Raw genomic sequence first — 18,524 nt, 5'->3', positions numbered from 1 at the left:
TTGGACCTGATGATCTTTCAAGGTCCTTTCCAACCTGGGCTGTTCTGTGATTTCATGATTCTGTTATAATGAGATAATGCAGTGACTCCTTCCGAGGCTACAGAAGTGTATGAATTCTATTTAAAATTCTTAGCAATCTTAATATACAGCATATAATGACAACATGCAGAGTCTTCAATATGCTTCATTGGCTATGGCAATACAGTAAAGAACACAGTACCATTTATGTAGTAAAGAAAAAAAAAAGCCCCAATCATGACTCGTTTTTAAAATATGTATTTCCTAATACAAAGTCTCTATATTTCAGTAACTGACACTTTTACTAACCTATTACCCATTGATTCTTTCTTCAGCACTTCTTCTATGTGTTTAAACACATTAGCATCTTCAATGGTTGGTGTTATCTGAAAAGGAAGAATATACATAAGCACGTGATAGTAGATTGTAGTCCTTCAACAGTAAAACAGAATTTCATCCAGAGAATCTTCTAAATCTAGCCTTTGAAAACAGCCAAGAAAAAAAAAGTATCTGGTAAAGTCTGGAACATGAAAATCTTTTGGGTAATAAATAGTAGAAATAAAATACAATGTAATACTTGAAGTCATGGACCAGTTGCAGAATGGTCTAGAGAATCAAAACCTTGATGTTGGGTCTTTGGATGCACTTATGTGCCTAGTTCATTAAAGCATACATCTCCAACTTAACTTATACAGCTTTCCACTGACTAGTGCAGAAAGAGCTGAACGTAGTATCTTGCCAGAGCGCGTTTTTAGTAGCTGTTTCACAAACACCCCCTTCTGAAAAGCTGCCACTGGACCAACATTATTTCGAACACTCTCAATAATCTCTTCCAAAATCTTCCCCTCTTCTGTCTTTATATCTAGTAAGGAAGTTCATATCCTTTAACCTTTCCAGGCCTTTTGCAAGTTTTAGTACCACCAGTAGCAATGAGCTCTCACCTTCTCTGAGTACGCACAGGGCAAAGGGAACGTGCCCTTTTAATGCATCCTCCTGGCCTACAACAGCACAGTCTGCCACAGCATGATGGAACAGAACACACTGAGGGACAGAAAACAAAACTAAAACAGATTAATAATAATTTAAACATCTCAGTTAAAAAAAATCCATAGGCAAGGACATAAAAAATAGACTTCTTAAATTTTGACATCAATAATTGTTTAGTCAGTACAACTCAGGATTCCAATTACACATGTTGCAAATGTACCTGTGAATATTTTCACACACACTTATGTGTAGTTATCAAATAAGTGGAAGAAATAAAAACTGTGGCAGCACAAGGTACAAATACAGAATCAAAGAATCATGGAATTATCTAGGTTTGAACAAAGCAAAGGTGATTTCCTTATAGTTTTGGGAAAACAAGAGTATCACATCTATGTTTTTGTTAGTTTGATTTTTTGGTGGGACAATTAACGTTAGTCTAACACTACGAATATTGTGGAGTTGAGTAAGGACCAAAACCACAGAAGCACTTCTATTACAGGGCTATCAAGTTGTATTTACTCATTCTTATTCTCTCTGATGCCTTTTATCTTTTTAATTCTTTGCCAAATACAATCCCTGGCTCAGCTTGCAGCCAACCTAGCATTCAGCTGATCCTCTTGGAAATGTGAGGTCTCAACATTCTTAGACAAAAAAGGGAGTTAAACCAAAGTCCCTTCTTTCCTACTGCACATGTACACAATTACACAAGTGATGGGCACTACCTCAAAATCTCTTTCAGGAAAACAAAATGTGAGAGACTCAACTCTCTTGTTTCCAATTAGCCAGCTGAGGTTCTTACTTTCTGGAAGAAAAATCACGAAGATGTCTCAATACATACTGAGATATGCATCACGAAGTCTGGTATAAAGTTGGACTTAAGACACCATCAGTTATGAATCCTCTTCCAAAGCACCTAGATCTTTTCATGCAACTCCAAATCCTGGTGATATTTGTCTGCATCACATACACCTATGAGCTTGGGTCACCTCTAGTCCAGAGCCTCAGTAATGCATTCTATTTCATGCTTAAATACCCATTATTTACTGCTCGGAGTTCTTGATCCTGACCACAGCAACTTGATTGTCATAGAATTAAGAAAGAAAGAAAAAGATGAAACTATTTTTCATCTACTTTTCAATGAATTATACAGAAGTAGACTAGTAAGGTCTATGACCAGAGGTGCTGAGGCCTTTCCTCAAAATCATAGGAATAATATCTTCAGTAATGTGACATTACCATCAATTCGATAATTATTCATCAGGATCCAACAGGACCCCTAAGGTGAAGATGTAAAGTGTACCCAGCTTCGTTCTGTAGGAGCTTGTTTGCATTGTTCCAGCCTGTCACCTGTTCAGAAAAGTCTTATGTTGAGCTGGAATATTCTGATCACTGCAATATTTTCCTTCACTAATTTATCCAAAAAAATCCCATAAGCATGCCTTTGACACTGGAACAGCTAATTTCGTATGACTGAAAATGTAAATACTAAGTTAAAGGTTATCAAATTTTGTAAGACAGGCTGAAATGATGATCAGAGAACAGAATCAACACTAGCCATCTAAAAACTGCTTACAAGTAAGAAACAGAGAAAGTGAAGGGGAATTCCTTGACTGTGATCAGTGGGCACAAGGATGGACTTCTAATGTAGCAGCAGACAGAAACCCCACTGTCAGTATGGGAATTTTTCATGTTAAATTCCTTAACATCAGAGCAATTTTAGAAAGAGTCGAGCCAAGCACTGAACCATTGATGTACAGAGATGGATGGATCAACACAAGCTGAGGTTACCAAAATGGCTAAGATTCAGTGATTGGCAAGGTAAACAGTAACTCCTACTGCATCTCAGTAAAGATGGAGCCCGGATGATACTAATAGAAAAAGAAACTAATTGTTTGGAACATAATGAAGCTGAAACGCCAAAGCACTAAGGAAAAACTTGTTAAGCTTGTAACGCAGCTATAATATAAATGCAGTTAATATACTTGCTCAACAAGGTGACTGTCACTGAATTAGAAGGCTATTCAATGAACCTCTAATTCTGTATTTACTGATCTTAGTGAAAAGCTAACTGTGTTCTTGTTAATGCTTTCCGATTTAACTAGCAATTTGCTGTGCATGTATTAAGAACACTATTTTTTAGCTTTGTTCAGAAGGTGAATAGAGAAGCATCTAGAAGTCTGTAGTGACGAAACACCATTTCTGTGGAAAGCTCTAACTAACAGGGAGAAAAACAGCAACACTGAGCTGACCTGTTTCAGATGGATACAAAGATGACACAAATGTCATCTTTGAGGTAATTCAGTTCCTCATTTGCTGCGCTAGCTTCAGATCTAGCTTGATGCCAGGAAACAATGCCCTTGTAGTAGCAGAGCAGTAATGGGTGGGGATGAGGTTCCCTGTTGCTGTAGAGCAACACAAAACACTCACTTCAAAGGGGAAATAGGTTTAAGCAGACTGAAACTATGTCTTATGTCTTCACAAACCTGTCAGTACAGCAGCGGATCCAACTTCCTGGCTGACTGATCCTTGAAGGACTGCCTACATTTATCAGGATTTGTTCACCTGTGTGAAACCAGAGTTTCTTCTATTCTTTTTTAAGTCTTCCAGTCTTTAAAAAAAATACAGTCACTAAAACATACTAATTAACATATTGCTAATACAAATATTAGAAAGGAAAAAAAAAAGACAAACTAGTTTGTGATTCAGTGAACAGTTAAATTCAGAATTTTAAATGTATTTTTCCCTCGTACTTACCTAGCACACCTTTTCCTAGCCTCCCTGAATAAGCAACTGATATGTCATCAGGGAAATTTATAACTGGCAATCACAGCAGTTGTGAAGGGGTAAGTGAGCAAAGATATGACATTAAGATACGATTATGAACTGCAGTATTTGCAACTTTTTGAGTTTCATGGGAATTACATTAATGATTTTCAAGTTTAGCAGTAGGATTGTTTTTAAAGAAAATTTTATTGTTCATTTAGCACTGCTCTTACAGTAAGAGAGAGACAAAAAACAGGTCTCGAGGAACTGAGAAGGAAATTCTTCAAAACAAGAAAACGCACGAAATGTGAATCTATGCAAAAAGAATTCAGATAACACCAAACACTAAAAAAAGAAAAAAAAAGACAAAACCCGAAAGAATAAAAACTGTATTTTAAGAAAAAAAGTTTCTACTCCTAAGTGATTTCAGTAGCTAATGCAACAACTTGACACGCCGAGCCTACATTACCTTAAAGTGTTCCCAAGTAAATATGTTAGAGCCTCTGGAATGCTTTCCATGCTACCACACTGCCCCTTACCTCCATCTTCATATGACAAATCATGCCTGTTTTCTCAAGCCTATGATACAAATTGCTTATTATTGTCCTGGAGCACACCTTAATAGGAAGGACCTGAAACAATTAATGTTTTTCCTAAAAGTACCAGTGCAAATGCAATCAAGATAAGCAGAATGAAAATAGATTTTTGTGAGATTTTTAGTCTTCATGAACTCAGCTTGCTTTATTCATATTTCACCCTTCTATTTACTGTCAGGCAGAGCTCACCTCTTCAATTGCGCCTGCTGAAATTCTGTGTCCCGCAATACTGATCACGTCATCAGCTTGAGACAGGACATATAAATAGCCATCTTCATCCATATAGCCTGCATCCATAGTATCATAATATCCCTAAACACAACATAACCAAAAATAAAAATAAACTCAAGAAAGAGTAATAGAAAGATCCATCCATTTCCCATGAAGCCAACACACAAAACTGATTGTGTTAAATGAAGTAAATTGTTGGTGCCTGAAAGATTTGATTCTATTTTTTTTTTCACCATTCTTATGTCATCATAAACCTTGGGGCTCCTTTTCCAGAGGGCTTTTGCAGACTTCATTAAGACAGAGCAGAAGACAATAAATACATAAGCCTGGATTTTTTCCACTCTGCCTACTTTGATCCCTGACAGCTTGGAGAAGGATGTTGCCTGAATCTACACAAGACGAGTGGCATTGTTACAATACAATGACAGTTGTCAAATTGACCCTTATGGTACCTGTTTGCTGGATCCATTCATACACCACCATCACCATCATCATGCCAGTGCACAAAGAAAATAATCTGTCTGCTCAGTTCACTCATTTACTTTTACTGGACCAAACCTTCCATTCTGGACAGTCTATCTGGAGCAGACTGTCTAAGTGGAAGGGAGGACACGAGTCCCTAGATAGTCCATCTGACAAGGACAATTCAGTAAGGAGCCTCCTAAATATTTACACATGCGGTAGACAAGTGTGTATTTTGGACTGATGCTAAACTAGAATGACTGCATGTCAGCGGTAGTAATAAATTTGAAGTTATTCCAGTCTAAGTTTGAAATGCAGCAAAGCTTTCATCTTTATTAGACCAAATGACATAAAACAACTTTTAGGTTCAGAATCTTAAGGTTTACTTCTTTTGTTTCAGATCTGAAAAAAATCAGCGTGACCAAAAGCTGGAGGTATGTATGAGGAAATGTTTAACTTGAAATGTTTTTCAGCCTGTAAGAAATGTATCAAGGATCTCCCATTAAAATAAGATACAATATTTTTTTATATTACCCGACTGAAAACTCATGTCATTCAGTGCTGCAAGATTACCAAAAGTTTACATAAAACATTTTGTAATTCTTACTGGAAATTTTTGGAAATACAACTTCTGGAATGTTTCCTGATTTTCCCAAAGTCCTGAGAATGATCCAGGAGGCAAAGGCAACCTTAAATTAAAAAGAGCAGAGTGAAGTAGTTAGAAACACAGATATAACAAGTATAGCTCATGCTCTCCATTCATACTTTATATTCAGATAACAGTCATTGAGTAGGAATAAGAAAACAATTTTTTAATAATACGTTGACAACAGATCAACAAGACCGTGCATTTGTGTGATCACATGCATATGTCTCTGTACTATATCCAGTCCATACCTTTTATATAACATAACTGTGTCTAACATTCAACAAAATGATGTTTGGTCTATATGTATTATACACTACACTACAAATACGTTATCAGCATTCAGCTTTCAATATTTTGATGAATTAAGTAGCTCTCAGAAATGTGTGCATATATGCTATGATTCAGATAATGTCATTACTATAGCTATCTATTTACCTAACACATACAAGCTCATGTATAGGCAAACAGATTATCAGGCACACAAATCTTCAGTTTCTGTAAAAAGATATAACGATTTCAGTCACAATAATATGAATAAATTTTTTTTCTTTTTTTTTTTTTTTTTCCCCACATAATATTATTGGAATTATTTGATGAATTATTTGAAAGTATATTGATAAAAAGTCAAATTTAAAACTTCTTAAAATAACTGGAGTTATATATATATATATATATATACACTTTAAGAAGTGAAGCTGCAAAATTCGGGAATGATTTATTAGTTGAGTTTTCAATGCATACTATATATCCATTCTTCAGTCAAGAATAGGGACAAGACAAAAGACAGGACATTGCACCTATCTGCCAGAATAGGAGAAGCTAGACAAGACGGCTAACAGAGAAGTGGACATTTTTGTCCTTCAAAGGTAGGAAGCTGTGTTTAACTCTAAAAGACACATATTCAGGCACAGAACATCCAACACAAATTTTATAAAGCTTAACCCTAGTAACAGAGAGAGAATGATCAGGAAGCATATTCTGTTACAGTCATAAAAATTATATATATATATATATATTCATTTATTTTTATCTAAATAAGGCATAATGCTGCTAAGGCCACATCATCTAACAATGATTTAAATTCATGACCTTTAACAACCGCAGGTATCTCCAGGCTAATTCAGCTCAAGTAGCATTATGGAATATACCACTATAAATACTACTGTTATTTCTATTACTGTTTTGGCTCAACGCATCCTACAAATCACATTCCCTGAAAGTATGGTTAAGGCAAGGCCACAAATGCCAGACACTTCCGAGTTAGGCACCCAGGTTTCAGGAGAGCAGGCTGGCTTCTGCCCCTCTGGCAGGAACTCACTGGCCTACCATGTGACCTACCAGCTTAGTAAGCACCCTTGTGATACACAAACATGACAGAGTATTTGCCTTGAAAGAAATAAATTAGAAAAGCAATATATCAATCCCCATGTTTGTGTATGTATGAGTTTAAAATGAAAAACCTCTTGTTCAGATTAAAGAAAAATCACCTGAGAATGGTAGTTACTATGGTTGTTGCTTGGTTGCTAATAGCATAGCAGTTCATAACGGCCTGAATCATTGCAAATTTTGAACTTTCAATTTATTTAACAGTCTGAAACATTCTTGTGATGGGAGAGAAAGGACAATTCACATTGACAAAATCCTTAATAAATTCCCCAAGGCTCTATTCAGTGGTTTCCAGTTAGCCATTAAATAGAAGAACCGATTTTATTGCAGAAACCAGAAAAACATTTTGCTTTCTGTAATTACAATTGTTTAGAAATCTAAACCAAGAACTGTGCAACATATCATCAAAAACATAATCCCTGCCTCCAACATTTTTGTTTGCCTGGTTAGTTAGTTTGTTTTGTGTTAAGGAAAACTGCAATGATTAGTACATCCACAGTGCATATTACTGAGAAGCAAGAGAAAAAAATCTTCCTCAGTCTATGGAAACCAGGCTGCTAAACTACTGGCTACCACAGCTATTCCCACAGCACAAAACATAGCACAATACAGACACTATCTGAAAATACTCCTCCTTTGTTTTCTATAAAACACTATTTGCAGTTAGGACTCAATTCCATCTCCTAAGCAAAAAATAAATGCCACCTTCTATGTGTTGGTCTTTCGGGCAAAATAATTGCACAGTGATAGGCACATACAATTCTTCAGTGATAGCAAAGTGCTTAGGATCACAACTGACTAGAATTTGTAGGTGCTGGGAAAACACAAATTGCTAATAAAATTAATAAAGGTGGAATTCAGCTTGCCAGAAAATAATTCATCGTACTGGAATTTTGCCAAGACATCAGGATTAAAATACCCAGAGCCAAAAGTATCTCCATCCCGCTGCTGTCCATGGGAATGCTGCCATGAATTCTAAAGGGACCAGTGCTGGATCATAATGATGTGAGAGGAGACAGAAGGCTGAAATGTAACACTCTGGTTACATTTTATAAAAATAAGGTAATTTTATTACAAAGTGAGATATTAAGGTTAGGTGAGCTCGACAGCATCACAAAAAACTCTGAAGTACTCTTACAGTAACTGTTTTCTAGTAGCCAGTTTGAAACTACAATCATTACTTGTTTTTTGAGCATTGTTTCACAGTTCATTTGTTTTTCATGCAACAGTGACTGACCCACCTCTAACACAGCCCAGGAAAAGTCAACTGTGTCACATCCTTTCAGGATGCCACTTGGCAAAATGATGCAAGATTTCTTGCTGCTGGAACAAATTATTGACACAGCACTCAGAAGATAATTTATAGGGAAAAAAAAAACAGCTTTCTGAAAGTACAGCTGAAAGTCAAAACTATTAGAGGTTCTACCTTGCTGAGTTTCAGAAAAGAGAAAAGTCATCCCTTTATTTTATGGTAGACAATGGCAGTCACAGGCTGTACATTACAGCCAGTCAAAGCAAGGATATGCCATTGTTATGAGTTAGGCCTGTGAATGGAACTAAGTCATCCTGATTGGCAGCTATATTATTACTCAGCATTTATGTAGTGCTGTGTGTAAACAGCACTCTTCAAAAATTTGTTTTGATTGCAAGTTTGAAAATCATCTCCAATCTTGAAGCTTTTTCAGACACAAAGAACAACAGCACTGGAACAAGGGTGGAGAAGGGGTAAGAGAAGAGAGGATCTCGAGAATTTATGATTCTGCATGAAATGCACCTTTAGTTACTTGAAAAAGGTCACAGAAGTAGTTGGCTTCAGTGTGGATTTTGCAGGAAAAAAAAACCCTACAGTTTAAAGGGGAAGAGGAAAAGCATCAAAAAATTGTTAAAATGCCTGGAAAGAGTTAAAAGTAAAAAAGTTCAAATGCTACCCACATGTATTCAGCTCATTTTTGGACAAATTACACATTGAAAGTCCTACTCATTGTTTTACTTGAAAAGCGAAAAGACAAAGCTGATAAAAACAAAACAAAACAAAAAATAATCATCTAAAATGAACTCCCATACAACACAGGCTAAAGGATGTCATCTACTAAATTCTACCTCGAGCCTGTAACATTCAGTAAAATGAGCGTATCTTTACAATAGATATCCACGTATGACTTAGTGGTGTCAAGGAAAAACACCGTATTCCTAAGAGAGCTGTGCCAATAGCTCATTTGTAAGACATTGCTTTCTAGGGTACAGTCTTTCATTTTATAAATTTAGCAAATTTTTCTTAGGTGTATGGCTGTTAATTACAAAAATGTATTGCGAGTAGTCTAAGCAGGATGACACTTTCTTTAAAGAGTTCTACAAGAAACACTTTCCTCTCTGCAGCAGTCTTCAAGAAGTGTTTGGAGAACGCTCTCAGACACATGATCTGGTGGTTTGGGGTGTTTTGTTTTTTTTTTGGGGGTGGTCCTTTGGAGACTCAGGCGTTGGACTTGATGATCCTTGTGGGTCCCTTCCAACTCGGATATTCTGTGATTCTTATCTTAAATGCAATTTAACTAATGTAATACTTATCAGTTGTCCACTCCAACTTAAAAAACATTCCAGAATCACTGTATGTGTAATGCATTGTCTCTCCTCTTTCTGAATAGGGAACAGAAATATTTATGTGATTCTATGCAGTGGAGAATGGTAAAACTAAGTTTTAAATACTTATCACATAAAGCACCATTACAGCGGCACAAAATTAACTACACAAAATGCTAGAGGAAGTGTAACATGGTTATGGACATTCCTAAAAGGATCTAGAGGGAAATTTACTGGTAGACATTACTCTCTGGATAGAATGAATATATGGCAAATGTAGTCCTCTTTCTTTCGTGAATGAACATAAAGGATGAGACAATGCTGACAACTGTCTCATTAAATAAAAATAATAGGTTTGCGATGTTCATAATGAAAAAGAGCAAAATTAAGTTTCCCACTGCATTGGAATTTAAATAGTATTTCTCTTTGCTAACATTCCTTTGAAAATTCTCATTGCTAATCACGATTACACATATACACACACACACAGCTTCTCCGCTTTGTATTAATTACAGGCAGGTCAGAACAAAGCAAGCACAAGTGTGTCACTAAATCAGACTGGTCTTGCTAAAGGAAGTGGAAGTCGCTGCTGGTACGATTTTCACTTCAGAATGAATTCTTAGTTAATTATCCTTCACGTCCAAAGATTCTAGCTCAAAAAAACATAAATGTGGAAACAATTCATATAAATCCACTCTCATGAGCTGCAGTAATCTTCATTTTCCTTTGCCCTTTCATCATAAATGTTGTGACACTGCATTTGATTACTCTATCCTGAAAGACTTGTGAAGTCAAAAATATTATTGCATGTCCAGGTAAATTATCCTCTGTGAGAGTTCTCATCAGTAAAAAATCTTTCCAGAGGGCACAAAGATGATGATTATATGAAAAAACATCTGGTAGGTATGAGTAAAGAAAATAACATACTTATGTTATTTTGCAGGGAGAAGTTAAGTTATATGCAGGGAGATGGAGCAATGAGGTGTAAGAACGACCTTTCTAAACTATTTGACTCCTGCAGGATAAAATTAAATTTTAAAACTCTATTTCAAGAACAGGTATTTTAAATACTATACTTATGAGCGCTGCAGGCCTCAAGCAGCCCCCAACAGTCCTTACCAGCAGTTAGACTAGGCTAAAAATAACCAAGATCTGCATCATACCACTTTTGCACAGCTTGTATTGTAGGCAGTGTGTGGTCATCCTACATTCCCAGAAATACTGAAGAATATTTCTCAATTCACATATGCTGCAGGTAAAGCAAATACCTGTGTTTTGTTGTGTTTTGTTTTGTTTTTCTAAAGCAGTAGACCATATTTTGCTGCTGACTGTATGACAGAGGAAGATTCAAAACTATCCTGATTCCCTCACTTCATCACTTCAAGATGCCTGAGGATCCTGGGGTGATAAACAAACCCTGGTAGTAACAAGGATCATCACCACTATTTTTAAGGGGTCTGTATGAGTCTGCTAAAGAAACGAAGAGGGGAAAGGCTTCCTTTGCAGGAGAGCTTTATGAAAACTAGTCCTAATCTAAAAATTAAGAAAAAAAAAAAAGAAAAAGAAAAAAAGTTTTACAGCTAAACAACAATTGAGCTGAATGCAGCAGAAGATAGAAAATGTGATGACTTAACCTAACAGCCACAGACCTTTATGAACAAAATAACCAACTAAACACTGTCACGAAATTGTCACTTATTAGAATGAAACCTGGATCAAAACTATTAAGACACTCCAAACCATGATATCCTAAAAACAACTTCTGCTAACAGTCTACAGATTAACATTGGACATGTTAAAAACACCCAGAATTGGATCTACTAAAGCTCATCAAAACCTTTGTCTTGTTTTGTTTTGTTTTGTTTGTATTTTACAGTTAAGCTGCAGAATGAATTTTAAGAGGTCCTAGTGTCTTGAAAGATTGTCAGAAAAGAAACAGAAAGATGTGTGAGAATTAACCTACACAAAATTTGTTTCATAATGACTTTTTTTGAAACAGTGTAATTTCACCCTTACTACTCTTTCCCCTATTTCAGAATGGATATTATAATAAATAAGGACATGATAATAAAATAATAGTAATGGTACAGGGACACTACTCATTGAGTGATCCAATGCGGAAAAAAAAATAAAAAGGAAGAAAAGAAGGAAGGGGAAGGGGAAGGGGGAAGGGGGAAAGCAGGAAAATCTCCCCACAATTTCCCTATCAGTTTATTTGGCTGCAGCAAAAATCATGCTGGGAAAGATAAAACAACAAATCAATACATAAACACACTTGTAATCCCTTAAGAAAAAGGCTTAAATATTGGGCAGTGTTAGGGAAGATAAATCTTGGCTTTAAAACTTTGACAACAGCCCCAATGGATCTCCTAATGTGACAATATCCACTTCTGACAGGCATGTAAATACCAAGATAGTCATGACTCAGAAATGTTATCTACCTGTTTTTAGATATAATTCAGATCATTTGGCAGAGAGTTACTAAGGATGAAATTAATTTCACTTAGCTTTAGGTAGCTAATGTTAAGCACCTATTCTAAGCTGTCTGTGTCACCCTTACAGCCAGTGAAGAGACATAAGCACATTTGGAAGGTGATTTCTTCCATCCTAGCTGAATGTCTAAGACAGCTAGGGGCAATTTTCTTTCAAAATACGTTTGTCTATCCACTTACAAACCTAAGTTTTATTATGGCAACAGTTAGGCACTAAAGAGGCAGAAGTTTCAAAAAATACTTAGTTTGCTTACTTTACCACAATATTTCCTAAAGTCCTCGTCTTCACTGTTTCATTATTTTCATCCAGAATCATCACTGTAAAAAAATAAATAAATATAGGAAGAGAACTCCTGTTAAGTAGAGTATTTTTAGGTGGAGGACAGTGTCTTTGTTCAAGGTTATCAATTTATGTCACAGTTGAGAACGGCAATACACCAAGCAACAAAAGGTATTAAGTAATTTGAGAGTACAAAACTGGATAATCCTATGACCTTATTAACATTCAGCATTAAATCCAAAAAGTCTTGAATAACACTTGTGCTCTGGGAGTAGACAGCACAAAGTCAAAAAAGGAAAAATATAGAACCAAAAATTAAAAGACACCTTCATATCGGAAATTCTAAGCTTGCAAATAATGAAAGATTTTTCAGATATATTACAAGAAAAAGTATTCAGATAACATAAGTAAGAAATAACAACTAAGATTACTGGAGGCTCATCTAGCTGATGTGAGAAGTGCCATTAGCAGTAAATAAATGTGCCTGGTGTTCAAAGGCTCTCAGGAGACTCAGAAAGGTGGTCCCCATGACAAGGTTATTCTAGTCCAACACAAAGATGTATTTTACCTTGTGAATTACTCAAAGCTGTGCAGCAGCATAATGCTAGACAACACCAAAAAATCCAGACCTTTGAACAGAAGACTTTTCCCCAGATGACAATGAGCCATCACCTTCAGATCGTATCTTGGTATGAAGTATGTAGGCTTCTGAGGAAAACTGCCTGAAATGGCCTCCTCAGGGCAGTCAGCTGGGAAACCCACTACAACCACCCTTTTCATCTGAAGGCATAGGGATAAGGAAGAATGGTAGATAGGCCACAGTACTTCTTAACTAGAGTACCAACTTGGCCTATGATAAATGGAATTAAACAAAATGAAATGACTAAACCATGGAAAAACAGGGAGGAATGGTTCTGACAGACTAAGCTGACATGGATTTAAAAACATGCTTTCTGAAGTCTGCCCAAGCAAAGAAAGCTATGTTCAGCTGGAATTAAACTAATACAAATAATCTTACATTCTGTATTAAAAAGCTACAGAGGAAATGGGGAAAACAGGATGACAGACTTTTGACTAAAACCCTGCTAAGAGTCTTATGAGTCATATCATATCTTATCTGTCCAAAGAACAGAAAAATCTGTAATTTACTGTTTCTGGATGAAGCCACTTCTTCACAGAGAATGGTATTTTTTAAGTGACTGAAGAGCCTGCTGAAAGCAACGGCCCAGCACACAGACACAGGCAAGTCAACCACACCGGTTTTACAATTCAGTGACTTGGAATCTTGTATCATTTTAGATGTTGTGAGAACATGGTAATGTTACATTTGGAGAATTTAGACTTAGAACACGGAAAGACAAAGACCCACTCACCTGTATCTTTCAACGCTTCCCTAATCCCCAGTTTATTTTTCATGTTTTTATTATATTAAAGTAAAATCTAAACAGTTTATTTTATTAGGGTAGTAATTCCAGCATTTATTCTCCTCCTCACAAGCAGTTTATTTTGATGTACAAAAATCTGGGGAAGGTGGGTACTACACTGCTTACTCTCGAATTACTGAAAAAGTGACAGTACTTCTAAATGCAGGACTTGCTTCAGTTTGTGAAGAATGCAATAAATTATCTGAAAAGATTCAAAGAAATCAATTTATTTCAGCAGTATGACAGGAAAGAAGTCTACTTAAGTAGACTTTGTAACTTTCTGTTTACATCATAGCATAAATAAAACAAAACTTTAGCAATGTCCAAAAATCATTACCAGTTGCATAATCTAAGAATACAAAATCTATCCTCTAATGCATAAGGCATAAGGAACTCTTCTAATTAATACAGTAACAGCAGCCAAAACAACATCAAAACAGATGTGGGTGACAGCGAGACAGCTGTCTGCACAGAGTAATTTCAGAAGATCCACTACTTAATGAATGGCTGCATTACAGGACATAATTGGCCTCAAACCAGTAAGTAAAAAAGGTGCAGTTCTTTCCTAAATCTTTAGTGAATTTCAGTGTTCATTTTATTTTTCTTTTTTATTGCATGTTTAAGATATTTCCTCTGTTCTATTTGAAGGAATTCCTTACTTACACTTGGTGTCATGTTTCAAAAAATTCATGTGAAATTTTTATATTCTTGCTACTCATACATTTTGGGGCAGGACATTTTCTAGCATGTGTCGTACCTTCTTCCACTCTTCCCTATTTATTACAACTGTAGACGAACTTCACAGCTTGGTTTTAATGCTGTTTTTAACCTGGTGTTTGTCTTCACGCTAAGTGCTAGAACCCAGAACCGCTGAAAGTATTTTCTTCAATGTTCATTTCCATTTCTTCCATCTATTAGGAGAAAAAATAGCTAAGCTTTTTCTGCCCAAGAATGTGAGAACCTTTTCTGAAGACAGTTTGATCTTTAAGAAATGTAATTATTATTTGGACTTAAGTAACTCTTGAGAACTGTGTTAAGATCAGGCTTCCTAGGTATGAAAACATTTTTGCATTCTTAATCCTGTAGCTGTACCCTCTACAAACAAATAGCTTCCAGACAATGAGTGCTCTCCCTTTTACTGCTGGTTCATAACCTACCATTTTCCCAGCTGGAAATAAAAACGCTCTACAAGTACTCAAAGATAATGTGCTTAACATCTCTCTCAAATATGAGTCCATACACCTGTACATACAGTCAGCAAACTACTTTTGATTAATAAAGAATGAAAGAAAAAAGATTCATATCCTTGCCAGGTTGCTTGTTAGTTCACTCGTGACACATTTGTGGAAGACACAGGCCTCACAGTAAGAATTCTCTTTGTGCACTTTAGGATACTTCTCATATAAAACTGTAGCACCAAAAGAGAATCTAATCAATAAGTCTCTGAGACATAGTTATTTGACATACATCTTCCAAAACAAAACTAGACTCTGAAAATTGAAAATACAGGTATGACAAAACATTCAAAGTGCAAGTTACAGCAATTATTTGTCTAGTTATCATTTCCTCTTCTGCTGATGGTTATGACTAACATTTTTCTTCCCGCTGTGCCAATACAGTTTTACTGCTGCTTCTCATTTAATTCTGTGCAATTGTAGGTAAAGCCTTAAAGCACAGTATTTTTTTCATATCTTTGTTATATCCAGTTTAGAAGTATGTGGTAGCCCTTTTATGTAACAAAGGTAGGAGTAGCTTCTCAATGTTTTGGAGAATTACTCTGAATTTCTTAAGCACAGTCACATTCCACGACACACAAAAAGGCAGCTTCCTGTTACAAGAAGGAGGAAAATGTGTTACCAAGACTGTAATTTGCTTTCCCTAAGAAGTCTTAGATTAAAGCGCACTTACTCAGGAATATAAGCAATATCCTTTTCTAGCAGCATACTTGGCACAGTCTTACCACTGTATCCTGGTTTTCCTGCTTGTCCAGGTGGAGGCGTTGTAGAGTTTCCCAGACCAATACAGGAAGTGGTAATTGCAGAACCAGATTCTGGTAAAAGAACACAAATACATCAACCAAGATTGCTTCTTGTGTCATTGAGTATTTATTGTTTCTAAATTTTGCTTCTAGCTCAGCGTATCACAATTAAAAAAATAAAAATAAAAATGCCAGACAGGCAATGGAAGATTTAGAATTCAGGAGCTTCGTATCTGTTATCTAATAAATATCAGTTCATCACAGAAATCTGCATTCTTCACAGGGGAGCTTTTCCATTCCATAGGAAACAATCCAAAATACAAACATTCTGCATTACACCTTTAGCTTATTCTGCTATGAGTATGATGTTATACCACACCAGTAGGAAACTGCCTACAGCAAAGCCATGACAGAAATACTGTGTATGGCAGGCGTATTTCAGGGGTTGTTTTACAAAACAATATCTTTGGAAAGAATGAATTCCAGAAAAAACATCAATCCACTGTTGGTTGATTATCTTATCACTGTAGGGCAGTGATATCAAAGTATCTGTTGTTCTACCGTGGAGCTGAAAAATTCTACATATTCTGAGGTTTGGAAGGTAAATAAACACAAAATCTCCACAACAATATTGGTCAGCAAAATCATAAAAAAGGAAAAACTTCACAACATTTATTGTAAATAATGCAGAAAATTCAGGAATACCTCTTTTATAATCCTGGAGATCTCACTAGTATTTCTTGGTGAGAACTATTTCAGGCAATAAAAAGATTCAAGAAGAAATAAGGTAGAAAAGTCAGACCTAAATTTCATGTTGCCAAAATAAACTTGAAAAGAATCCTGTAAGGAATGCGAATCAAACTGCTCCAAGATTCTGTGATCATAATCCAGTTGTTTTCTCCTCCATCTACAAACGCATCTACAAACATTAATTTTTTACTAATGACAGCATATTAGAGTTTTGTTGTGTTTATTTATTTATTTATTTATTTTTCCAAAAGACAAATATTTCCTGGTTTTTGAATCTTCGGAAGAAATGCATTCATCTAACTGCAGATAAATAACTTAAACACTTGCACTGCATGCCTTTGCTCCCTGTGTGGAGCTCACCTGAAGGCAAGTAGGTCTGGAATCCGTGCTTCACTGGTAACATAAAATACCTTCTTCAGACAGCATGAATATCCCCTGTAGTGCCTACACCTTCCTAATTATCCCCACAGTTAGGCAGCTACAAAGTCCTCCCTTCTCACCCGCCCCCTGTTTTTTCCCCTTAAGAAAGTTCAATTTCACATAATGCTTTTAGACTACAAGAGCTATTATTAAGAAAAAGGAATAAAAAAAAATATTAAGTCATATAGCAGAGTCTAAGTTTGAAAAAAGACCAGTTCTCCTTCCTTTCCCTGTAAGAAAAACAGAGAAATTTATTTGAATGCTGCTATAACTCTGAGCTGTAGGGAAAAAAAAAGTGTAGGTGGCTATAGATATTAGCAGGGACACAATATGGGGCTAGCACTATAAAAACGCAGTTTTATCATTCTGGAGATGTCCCAGGTCTCAGGTCACTTGACCCGGAATTCATAGTCCACATCATACTCAAGTTTCAACACAGCTAAGCAGGTCTGTGTTCAGCTCTGTATTTGGGCTCTGATCAGTAAGCCCAAATTTATCTTCAGTTCTCTTGCATTAGCTCACTAGAGTTGTTTTTGCTGTGAATTTTCTCAGCTTCCACAGTATTTCTCTGCCACTTCAGAAGTAGTTAAATGACTACTCAATTGCTTAAAGAAGCAAGAGCAAGAACAAAACCACCACGAGTTTGTATAATATTAAGTTAGGTGTTAGTAAGTAGCTGAAGATTAGCATTAACATTACACAGTTACGCTAGGGCCTAACTCCAGCTGCAGAGCACAGACCAAGAATTATCAACCCTCAATACTAAAAAGTTTGGTTGGTTGCTTCCCATTTTCCATTGTTCTATTTTTTCTACATAATGCACATTTCCCGCACAAACACTGACCTTGTTTTTTTTTTTCTTTCTTTTTTTTTTTTTTTCCAAAAAGCAGAACATCCAAGCTGCAATTATAGAGATGACACAACATCAACATGACCTAATGTAGTCAGCAAGTGATCATGCTGAAAGCTGCAGGAAGAGAAACCCACAATTTATTCAGCAGTTTCAGAGCTCCATATTCTACACAATACTGAAGTCACTGATCTCAACTTTTTCCCTTTTTTTCCTTAGAGCAGAATGAAAAAAGGTATATTCCTTAGAGAAAAGTGAATTGGAAAAGACAGTGGAAGGGACAATTTCTTTTTGACTGCTTTGGCAGGAAAAGAAGTGATGGCACAGATTATATCTTGCTTTACATATTGCAAGGCAAGAGCTAAAAACCATACTGTAACAGATCAGATGAGAAAGGTACTCATCAACAAAATGCAGTCATTAGATTCACTGTTGAGAGAGAAGGCAACACAGCACCACTGTAACCAGATGCACCAGTAAGATTTAGCATGACTCAGGAACTGACAGAGATTTCTAATTGCAGAGCTCTCAATCAAAAAACCCTTGGGGAAGAAGGGGAATATGTGAAATTTCTGAAAATTAGTTTGGATTTGTTTGGCTCTTTGATACACTGTTAATTAAAAGAATACAAACTAGAAAGGAAACATGGTCATACTAGTTT

The 18,524-nt window shown here is 36.1% G+C and overlaps 1 protein-coding gene across 1 annotated transcript in view; it reads right to left on the bottom strand.

The window, feature by feature from the left end:
• Positions 1–296: 296 nt before the first annotated feature.
• LOC118246871 (acyl-CoA synthetase short-chain family member 3, mitochondrial-like) overlaps positions 297–18,524 on the bottom strand; it is a 52,050-nt gene continuing 33,822 nt past the window's right edge. The window contains 7 exon segments of the mRNA XM_035544350.1: positions 297–413; positions 714–880; positions 960–1,059; positions 4,554–4,676; positions 5,665–5,746; positions 12,416–12,479; positions 15,826–15,915. Coding sequence (XP_035400243.1) covers positions 297–413; positions 714–880; positions 960–1,059; positions 4,554–4,676; positions 5,665–5,746; positions 12,416–12,479; positions 15,826–15,915 — 743 coding nt within the window.

The sequence above is a fragment of the Cygnus atratus genome, chromosome 1 (assembly GCF_013377495.2).
Source record: "Cygnus atratus isolate AKBS03 ecotype Queensland, Australia chromosome 1, CAtr_DNAZoo_HiC_assembly, whole genome shotgun sequence".
Classification (NCBI taxonomy): Eukaryota; Metazoa; Chordata; class Aves; order Anseriformes; family Anatidae; genus Cygnus; species Cygnus atratus.
The sequence above is the reverse complement of the archived record's forward strand: the minus strand, read 5'-3'. Positions and strand labels throughout refer to the sequence as shown.